Raw genomic sequence first — 11,546 nt, forward strand, 5'->3', positions numbered from 1 at the left:
ATTTAAAACCACAGGGTTGCAAATTGTATCACGGGGTTGCAACCTGCGTTTGGGGTTCACGGCGAGGTCCCAATTGAAAAAAATAATAATAAAAGAAAAATAAAAAAAAATAAAAAACCACCACCACCACATATATATGCAAAAATCGCATCACAAGGTTGCAACCTGCGTTTGGGATTCCACCATATAGACCATATTTACAGTTGCGATTAACTCCTTTTTTTATTTTTTAAAGGTGCGGTCACCGAAACACTCAAGAAGCATTGATATCATGTTAACCAATAAGATCGTGTATGTGACATCCCTCGTTTTCGGGTCAAATGGTATTTATTTTATATTTGTTTTTATGTTGTAAACCGACCCGATTTATATCCCGAACATTTCAAATATATAAAATATTGGATTTTATGTTACTAAAACACTCCCGCTTGTTTAATTTGAAAAACCCCTTTTACGGATTCGAAAACGGACTTAAAACGCTCAAGATACATAAAAAACGAACTTCCGAACGCGAACCGACGTGCTGACCAGCAGCAGATCAGCAGCAGCCCCATTTTTGTTTTTTTTTGTGACTTGTCTTGACCTCTTTTGCATGCAAACCTTGATATCACACCCCATGCTTGACCCTTTCAACCCACCCTATATATACACCCTTATCCCCTTCATTAATCCTTGCTCATTCATCTCTTTCTCTTCTAATTCTTAAGCATTCAAAGGTGTTCTTCATATTTTTTTGGCAGTTTGACTTTCCAAAGTCAAACTGATCATAGTCTTACATTATAATCAACTTGTTAACACTTATTTATAATTGAATATTGTTATACAACATATATATAATAGCACCCTTTGTACCTTCGGTGGGCATTTCCCCGGTCTCGGTCGGTTAAGTGTCCGGCCCATAAGACAAAGCTAGATGGAGGACTCGTAGTAGTCCTTGATTATATATATTTTCCGCATCTAACTATCAAACTTGTTATACTTGTTTAACTTCTGCTCATCTTAGTTCTATTTTACATTTTGAGTTCCATGGTTATGGGTTTGTAGAGACTAGCCTCGGTTATTCCGTAAATAGCTCCAAACCGGAAGCCGAACTCTTGTTTACTAGTTTGTTTAAACAGTTGTATAAACATGTTTTATGTAAGATTTGAGTTTCTAAAATCATTTTAATTAGTTCCATGGTTATGGGTTTGTAGAATCTAACCTCGGTCTTATCCCGAAACAAGATCCGAACCGGAAACCGAACTTTTGTTTAAAGACTTTGTTGTTGACTTTTTGTATGTAAAACTTTGGTATTATTATTTATAAATTATTTTACAAGTTCTATGATGTTTGGACATGTGGTAACCATTCTTGGCCTTATTCCAAGATAAAAACCGAACCAAACCGAACTAAACCAAGTTTACTCGCTTAAGACACATAAGTGTGTTTTTAACCATTAAAGCTTATATATTTCTTTAAAAAATACTTTATAAACTGATTTTAATTATTTTCACAAAGTACTCAGAATGTTGAATCCAACTTGATCTTATAACAAAGTTTGGACCGATTAAACTGAACACTCGCTCGGACGTTGTTAGTTCTAAAACAATAGAATTACAAACTTGGTTAAGTCTCTTTAAGATTTATTGAGTTATCTCGTACATTTATTATTTTGGGAAAGTTGACTTTAGGTTTGGTCAAGTCACCAAGACCCGAACCGACCACCCGAACACTCGTTAAAACCCGTTTTAGTATCTATATTATAAAGGGACTTGCTTTCTTGCATTTTTACCCACCTTATTACTTAACATAGGTTGAGTAAAATTAAGGGCTAGATACTTTAACCCGGTTTCGAGCAAACTTACATTTTTAAAGGACTATTATTATAATTTCTTAAATATTTACATTTTAAACCTTAAACTTTAAATTGTTTACATTTCTTATCATTTATTTTCGTTTAAAGACTTCCAATACAACTTTTCTAATACAAGACTTCTTCTCCTTTAGGCTTCGTTCGTTAAACTCATCGTTCCGGTTAATCTCCAAATCATCAAATCTTTCAAGTTTATTACTTGAATGTGAGTACTTTCATCCCCCGTTTTCACTCTTTTATATTTTGGGGGTGATAACGCCCTGCTTGCGGTGCGCACATATAATGTATATATGTGTGAACTCTTGGGTGGGCAAAAGTAAAATTGCACTAATTTTGACGTTATTTTACTAATCACGTGAAAATAACGTTAAAAGTGGCGGAAGGTTAATCAGGCATCATGTGGTGGCGTTGATAGCCGAAAGACAAGGGCACATGCACCAATCAGCCGGTGTCCCGATGATTGAGTGTTATGTGTCTTATGTCCAAGGCTTGATTCAAAACTACTATCGAGCCGGGGGTCTCACCGGAAGCAGCCTCTCTATCCCTATGGGATAGAGGTAAGGCTGTCTACATCTTACCCTCCTCAGACCCTACCATAGCATTGCTATTGGTGGGATATACTGAGTACGATGATGATGATGATGATGATGATATTTTGGGGGTGATATTGCAAACTTATTCAAATCCAAATGATTTATACTTGAGTCTTAAACCACAAACTTTATTGTATACTTTACTTAAATAAATGCCCGATTTGGTTATTATATGCTTATATGCTTGAGTGCTAATGTGTTTACCGCTTTTGGATGGTTGATTCATAAATCCGAGTATATCTGGCATCCCCTTATAGAAAGGTGTCGTTAACGTATTCTTAGTAACGATTTCTTACAAAATCCGAGTATATTTGGCATCCCCTTATAGAAATGTGTCGTTAATGTATTCTTATTAACGATTTCATTTATCTAAATTGTTGCTATTATTTATTGTTTTGTATACAAGTTGTGGAATTTCATATTATATATCTATTGTTCAAAAACTATGAAATGGCTCACCAACCTTTGTGTTGACAAAATCTATTTATGCAATGTTACAGGTTTGACTTTAGGTTGACTCGAGTACTTGAAGAAAAAACGTTATCGATGCTATTAGGATATTAGCAAAACGAATATTATATTATTTACTATGATTTGAATTCGTTATTGTATGAACAAGTTATGTGACTCTTTGTGTTTTTATGAATTTAAATGAGTTGATTAAATATTGTCACTTAATAGTGTCGTGTGCGATGAACAATCGGTTGCGCCCCGACGTTTCTGTCATAATCGGGGTGTGACAATGTAAATCATAGCTTACGCTTAATATTGGTCTTAAAAAGATTATAGTAGGAAATAAGTGAAAAGAATATTTAAGTCTAATAATTCTCTTGGTGTGTGCTTACTACACCACCTCTAGAAAAGTCTTTTTTTAGTTTTCTTTTTATTTAGCAACTCTTTTAAGTCTTAAAAACAAAAAATACAATTATAGTGCTTAAAATTGTTATTGTAGATCGTTTAAAGCATAAGAGGTGTGGGTGTGGTTACATAGGGTGTCACCTGATGATATTGTAAGTAGTTTATAACTCTGAAACACTAAATAAAATTAGGAGGTGGGTTGTCCGGCCTTCGTACTAATCGTACATATCATGTCATCCATTGCTAAGGATGACAATGGCATGGTATTTGTTGGGTTTTCAAATAAATTTTCTACTATTTTAACTTTTATACAATATTATTACCACAAAGAAATTAGAACTATAAATACTAAAAATTAATAGACTAGTCGATTATTCAATTCAACAAGAATAAAGACAAATAAAACAAAAAGATGTTTTTTTAAGAGTAAGGTTCGTGGGGGTTGTTGTAAACGCGTATGTTTGTTCCGGGTAATTGGGTCAGATATCTTCTATACCTTACATGTCATATATCCGTGAAAATTTTTAAAACTACCCATATACCTGAATAGTATCAACAATGCAAAAATTACTGATACAACATATGTTATGAATCAATGTTTATATAATACACATGCTCAAATATCATAACAAACTTCAACAATATGGAAGATAAAACCATTATATGAAGGTTACGAACTTACTATGAAAGCGAAAACAACACCAAAGAAACTAACAAAAGAAAAATCAAGCATCTCAAATATCTCTAAGGCTCTGTTTGGTATGAGGTAATGAAATGAACAAGTGAATGAAATGGATGAGGGAATGGAATGAACAAAGGAATGAAATGGATCATTACCATTCCATTGTCTTGTTTGGTTACCATCTAGAAAACTAAAAATGAAATAAATAGTTAATTAATGTTGTTAGTCAGGGAAAAAAAAGAGGGAATAAAATAAAATTGGAGGTAAGTGGTGGTGATAGTGGCGGTAGTGGTGGTGAGCGGTGGTGGGCGACGGTGCCAAGAGTGGGAGGTGATTAGTGATGGTGGTTGGCGGTGGTCAGTGACGGTAATCGGCGGTGACAGGTGGTATGGCGGTGGCGGTGGTTGGTGGTAACGGCAGGTACGGTGGTGGGTATTAGCAGTGGTGGTAGTGGGAGGTGGTGGGTGGAGGTGGTGGTTGTGGATGGTTAATGTGGCGGTGGTAGTCGGCGGTGAGGGCAGTGGTCGGAGGCAATGACGGTGGTCCGCGGTGGCGACGGGGTGGGGTTGGTTGTGGGACGCGTTGGTGGTGTGTGGCGGTGGTGATGGTGATCGATGGTAATGGTGGGAGGCTGGTGGAGATTAGTAGGGTGAAAGAGGGAATGGAATGAAAAAAAATAAGGGGGGGTGGATGGAATGAATTTGGGGGGTTTTAGAGGGAATTGAATGGACAAGGTAATGGGTGATTTCATTCCTTTAACCAACCAAACACACTTTTCTTCATTCCTTCGTAAAGGCCCATTCCATTCCATCTCTTATTCCTGCATACCAAACGCTACCTAATAGTTACTGTGACAATTAAGAATCACCCAGCACTCAGCCCATTTGACACCACTATTAAACTGATGCGATATAGATAAAGTATTTAATTTTTTTTCTTTTGAGAAAATTAAGATGTAAATAAAATGTGATTTTCTTAACAGCAAAATATCATCAAGCAACTAAAAAGGTACTATAACAAAACTAAAAAGGAAAAGGTACTATAACAAAACTAAAAAGGTACTGTAACAAAGAAAGAAACTACAAATACGTTGTCATATTTTTTTTAAATGATTTAACACGTACACTTTCTAATCCAACTTCTAAACTCATACCATTTTGTAAATCATATAATTCATACCCTTAATTTCATATAAAGAGACATGATTTTACACGTCTTGATACCGTCAAAAGCTTAGAAGAGTTGCTATCTATAACAAGTTAGTATATAGTATATATATTAGTTTTGAGTATACCACAACATTAACTAATATATATATATATATATATATATATATATATATATATATATATATAGGGTAAAGATCCTAAGAGAACTGTCGGCAAATTAAGAACTTTGAGAATCATTTTGGACCATTAAAAAAACATATAAAAAAATATTTAAAAAATTATAAAACAAAAAAAAAACAAAAATTTTAAAAAAGTAAAAAAAAACCAAAATTCTTATATTTCATTCCGGTTTCATTAAAAAAATGAATTTTTTTTTCTTTTTAATTCGTATTATACCTATACATATATGTATACTTTCATTTAATATCTAGTTACGTAATGTACACATATGTACATTATCATTTACCTTAAATTATACATGTGTGTAAATATTATACATATATGTATAATAAAAAAAAACCGATTTTTTTTTTCTTTTTAATTCCCCCTATACACATATGTATACTTTCATTTAATCTCTAGTTACGTAATGTACACATATGCACATTATCATTTACCTAAAATTATACATATGTGTATAGAGAAAAAACATGCGTGTACATATATGTACATATTATACATATATATAATTTAGCTAAACCGATAATTTTTTTTATGTTTTTTTTAGAAACCAGGATAATAAATAAGAACTTTGGTTTTTTTACTTTTTTTTATTTTTATGTTTTATGATTTTTTTTATTTTTAGGTTTTTTTGTGGTCTGAAATGGTTCTCATAGTTCTTAATTCTCAAAAAATTCTCACATGATCCTGATCCTGATCCTATATATATATATTATACTGATCCTATATATATATATTATATAGAATAAATTAGTTTGAGTTTATTCTGATTACTTTATAATATAATAAAAAAATTATATATGATAATGGTAAAGTAATACACCGAAAAGTTGCATCTATTTATGAGAAAAATTCCAAAACTGGCCTTTCCCAGCTACAACAAAAGAGTTAGGTTTTACTAACCAGAAGTTTTCTGATCTGGATTTGGTGCCTGATTAGGTTAAAGCTTTGGTAGGGTTTTGTTGTGTCACCGGAAAAACGACGGGCGAGTCATCTGTGATTGCGTGGGGAAAAGAAAATCTACAAGTGACGGTCATTAGGAGTGGTTCGAAGATGCTGAATAGGTGATAGTGACCATCACTGGAACCCTAGATGAGAAGGGGTTTAAAGTTCTTTAGCCTAAATAACACGGCAGAAGAGATTGGTGATGGACTATGGAGAGTATTTATATGTACCCTCAAGCGGGAGGGTCTCTTGTTTCGGCTGGTTCCATTCTTCCGAGCTTATACCCTTTGATTCCAATTATGCCGAAAAGTCGGTGCAGACCAGCTCGAAAGCGTTTGTTAAGGCTATGGAAGATGCAGTGGCGGAGGTGAACCGGAGGGTTGGTCTCGGTTTGCCATGTATGTGTGGTGGTAGTAACCGGAGTTTTAGGGATGAGGCGGGCTGTGTACTCGGTTGATGCGATTCGGAAAGCTAGGGTTGGTTTTCAGCCCAAGCTGGTTAGTGAGTTTTTAAGGCGGGTTTTCATCTAGGTGTATGTGTGTACGGACTGTGAGGACTAAAATCGAGCCAAACATGCAAATAAAGGATAAAAATGATTTTTGTTCGGTTTTCATATTTGCATGTTTGGCTTGGTTTCGCCTAATAAGGTAAATATTATCAACAAATTCGTCAATTTGTCGACAAATGATTTTTGTTATTCAGTGATAAATTACAAATAATTGATTATCAGGCTTGTTTTGGTATGAGTTATTTCAGATTTGGAATGATTATGGAGGTGGTGGTTGTTTTTTGTTTTATGGCACCGGCAATGAGTCTCATTCACAAAACGAACTCATTCGCCCCTTTTAGATTGTATGACGGTAATGGTAGATGTACGATGGCGTGGGGTTGTTGTAGTGGTGGTGGCGGTGGTTTTGGCGGTGTGGAATATTTGGGGACGAATGATTTTCCAATTGTAAAATATATTTAGTGTTTTAAGATATATCATATTTATGTTTTTTTTTAATTACAAATTTAGTTTATTACATAAATAGTCTTAAATGGGTAAAAGGACGAAAATGGCCTCATGTGCATTGTATGTGGGCTTACTTAACTGAAAAAATTAACATCCGTTAGTGTAAAGGACCAAAATCGAGCCAAACATGTAAATAAAGGATAAAAAGTGAAACTAATTTTAAAAAATAACCCATTTCATAATTTAGCTAATTTAAAAGGACAAAATTTATAATTTTTTCTATTATTTAAATATTTAGTGGGTTAATTTGGTTTGTGCCAAAACTCATCTCATGAATTTCAAGTAGATTTAAGTTACTAGTCTAAAATTATATATAATAATATAATATTAATAGCCAGGACTAGGGAACCTTGACATTCATGTAGTTATTCAGATTTCAGAATGCCAACGAATCAAAAATCGATATGTTCAATGTACACGAATCAAAAACCCGTAACAAGAAACTATCTATCGTATGACTGGAAATTAAAAACCTTTCTAAGACGTACATGATTAAACTTGTAAAATAAAAAAGTAAACTATGTAATTTTTTTTTAATAATTCAAATTAGTAGGTCAGGCTCGATTATTTCTCCTTATTGGTGCATGGAACATACATCAGTGTTATACACATGAAATATGAAGTAGTTAAACGAGTTGTATTATATATTTGTGTTAAGCATGTCGTCTATAACCTGTTTAACACGATAAGACCTGTTTCCTCAGCCCTCACTTTCATTGATTTCCTAATACAAAATATCGACATATAAAAGCAAAAGGGAAACGCTCTGAAACAAATAATCAACTAACCATCCAACTATATGTTGGTGTTGCGAGGGAGACGAATATCTAGATGCGGAAAGAAGACGGCATCCTCACTGCTTACAAGCGTTTGAATTCTTAACATTTTAGCTTATTAGATTTTAAATGTACGCTACAAAAATAATGTTGGTTCAAACATATATTGATCTTATGTAGATGGTCAATTGAAAGTGGTTTAAACCAACCTTTGTGTTTACATATTTAACGAAATAAGTTAACCTCATCTGTATTGTGAGGATTTATTAGGTAACATATAGCAAACAAAGAGAACCCAATCACTAATATCTTATACCTATAAACTCGATCCATGATTAATACATTACGTAGCTCTGTAATTTATTCTTTAGAATAAAATGAACAAAGGTCTATACTTGAAAAAAGTGGAGGTAGTAGGTGTAAACTGTAAAATCCTCCAATAGGGTTAAAAGAAAACAAATCCACTTTAATTATGCAAGCTATTCACAGCTGTAAATCAAATTTGAGTTTAAAAAAAAATTAAGAATTTTCTCCATGGAAACTAGTGTGAGCTTTAATGTTTCCCAGCGAACCTAGGTTCTCTTCCTTGACAACTCATCCAATTTAAAATATCATAATTCCCAAAAAAAAAAAAAAAGAAATCTACTATATAATTTAGCTTTTTGAATTATTAACTTATAATACTTGACATAAATCTATATATAAAAAATGTGTACTTCTTTTGCATGTTTAATTAAATCATTTTTTTATTAATGAAAACATATATAATATTCTTACTTAAGGAAACATATATCGTTAAATACGTCGCTGATGTTATTTACACTATAGAAATTAACAAGAAACCTAAAAGGTAAAGAAATTAACAAGAAACCTAAAAGGTAACCGATAGTTCCCTTTTCATAATCCTTTTCCGCAATCTTAATCCTTTACCGATTACATAATTTTTTCCTCTTCATAGTGAGATGCATGCTCTAAAAAAAGTGAAAAACAACCCTTCTAGAAGCGGTATCGTTTGATAATTTGAAGTTATATATCTATCTATCTATGTTAAGAAGAAATAAAAAGATTTGTCATTTCCATGACTTGAGTCCCATATATACGGGAACCAGCTGTATGAGAGATTGTACATATCGAAAATCTCAACAAACCAATAAGTACAACAGTCCACACTGAGTCATGACTCACTTCACTCAATCTCCATACTCCCTCAATAAACACACACACTTACACCTACCCACACCCACTGTGTGTATTCTTACATACCTACATTATACATATATACATGTATTATGCATATATATGTATATATATTTGTAGACTCGCAATCACATTGTCCTTTTGGCTACATGCAACGTTCACAGCTGTAATGAAAATGAAGTGGTAATAAAGCATTTGCTGTAATCAGCAGCTAACAACATCATATCCTTCCCTACGCTTTGACAGATACCATATAATTCAATTAATTCGATATTTTCAACAAAAAAAGAAGAGTTTGAAAACTTCCAAATGAATTACACAATATTAATTAAACCTATATGTATCATCTTAATTTTTTCGTCTTATCGTTTAAAACCAAACAAAACCGTGTATTCAAACTCTTATTAATGCATTGTTTAAAACGTTTATTTATTTATCTACTTTATAGGTATAACCATCAGAAGTAGTCTCTCTATCATCTGGGCTACAGACTCGGCTCTACTTAAATTTTTTATTCGTGCATGAGATACTACTGTTCCTTGCTTTCCAAAGACATACATTAAATCAAAAAAGTTTGATGAAGATAGTGTTATGTCACATTTTATACCCCAAAGATAATGCCACCAAATCAAATAAAACAAGAAAAATGACGTGAAATAAGTCATAACCCTCAAATCAAGAAAACCATCCAAACAACTTGTACATGGTGTGAGAATTGAATCATATACTAACAGAATGTCCATCATAAATCACAATGTGCCTTATCCTTTTAATTTTCATGATATATACTAATGGGGTCTTGAGTTATTAAAGGTTCTATGGGAGGGATTTTTTAAAAACCATGTTGAGTTATAAAAGCTTTTATGTGGAGGGGTTTTTTAAGAACCATATTGAGTTATAAAAACTTAAGAATTTTATTCTAGACCACACATTTAATTAAATGGATTGCAATATGTGATTGAGATTAAATTTGGCAAAAAAGTCAAAGCATGAGAGAGAATAAAGATGTAAATGATTACACTAACTTTTACGTCCGTTACACATGTGTAAAAGTCGACTCGATGCTTAAAAAAATATGTAATTTTTTTACGTGTATGTAACCTGTAATATATATATTACAGGTGTGTAAAAAAAATTACTACACTAAGTTATTTTGAGTTCTTAAAAACTCAAAGTGATTCTTATTTAAAATGCCCCCAAGGTTCTATATCTCATTGATACAAAATACATAAAATCTTTTCCTTCTTATTAACGTTACTTGTTCACCAAACAACACTAATGCAGTCTTGTGATTCAAGCAAACGTGCATCATGCATGATTTCATATTCATGAACATTGAGATATAGATAAGAGTAAGATTCAATGAACCTAAAGATTCCGAATATACATTTATTTTTTATTTTATTTTTCATTTTAAAAGATTTATGAACAACCCACCTTAGGGGTAAAATCGGAATACGAAACATTCGAAACATGACGGAAGAGAAATAAAAGTAAACTCCCGAATGTGAAGTGGAAGTGGCCGCATTTAAAGCAATCCATAGATCTCGCTAAAAGAATTACCCTTACTTCTTACAAATATTTACAATCATGCCATCTATGTCTTCCAAGCTTAACTAACCTATTCGGGTATCGAACTCAACCTCCTTCTGCCGCCGTACAACCCACCAGCATCCGCCACTCGGCCGGAGCTCTTATCTCCGGGAGCAAACACAAGGTTCTTATGGCGGCAGCTGGTCAATGCTGAGCTGGCTTTGACAGCCAATGCAGCCATTTCTTCCGGCTGCAGCGGCTGCCGGAGCCGGCTCACTGGGAGAGCAAAGTAAAGCTGACCGAGCTGAAGCTCCTCGTCGTCATTGACGGGAGACAAGACATCGTCAAACTCCATGTCGTCGGATTTGCAAATGAAGGTGGAAGGATGGTTTTGTAAAACGTACGACACCTTAACCGGGTACGAGAATTCTTGTAGCCTGCCGTCGTGGGATATTAGTTTGGCCGTGGCTACAGCGGTTGACTCGCATGAACTGCAAATACCCATGTTTTGTTTTAATAATATGTGCTTGTTTTTGTGTGTGTGTATAGATATAGATATATATATATATATATATGTGGGGGGTTGGGAGTGGAGGGTAAAAGTGTAATTTAGGCGGTGAAGGTTCGAGGGAGTTAATTACAAAGGGTGCAAAGGTGGGACCGCGCAAGCTGTAAGATGTGGATGACAGCGGAGAAAGATGCGTCCTTAAACAATGACCCATGATTTGGAAGTAATTACGAGAATG

At 33.7% G+C, this 11,546-nt stretch overlaps 1 protein-coding gene across 1 annotated transcript; it reads right to left on the reverse strand.

Annotated features, from left to right (window-relative positions):
- Positions 1 to 10,888: 10,888 nt before the first annotated feature.
- On the reverse strand, positions 10,889 to 11,305 carry LOC143605827 (uncharacterized). Its single transcript, XM_077081804.1, has one exon. It carries the CDS (start codon positions 11,303 to 11,305, stop codon positions 10,889 to 10,891), a length of 417 nt encoding a protein of 138 aa, XP_076937919.1.
- Positions 11,306 to 11,546: the final 241 nt, after the last annotated feature.

This window comes from Bidens hawaiensis, unplaced genomic scaffold, assembly GCF_021521415.1.
Source record: "Bidens hawaiensis isolate Kalapana, Puna unplaced genomic scaffold, B.hawaiensis_p1.1 tig00071634_1, whole genome shotgun sequence".
In the NCBI taxonomy this organism is placed as follows: domain Eukaryota; kingdom Viridiplantae; phylum Streptophyta; class Magnoliopsida; order Asterales; family Asteraceae; genus Bidens; species Bidens hawaiensis.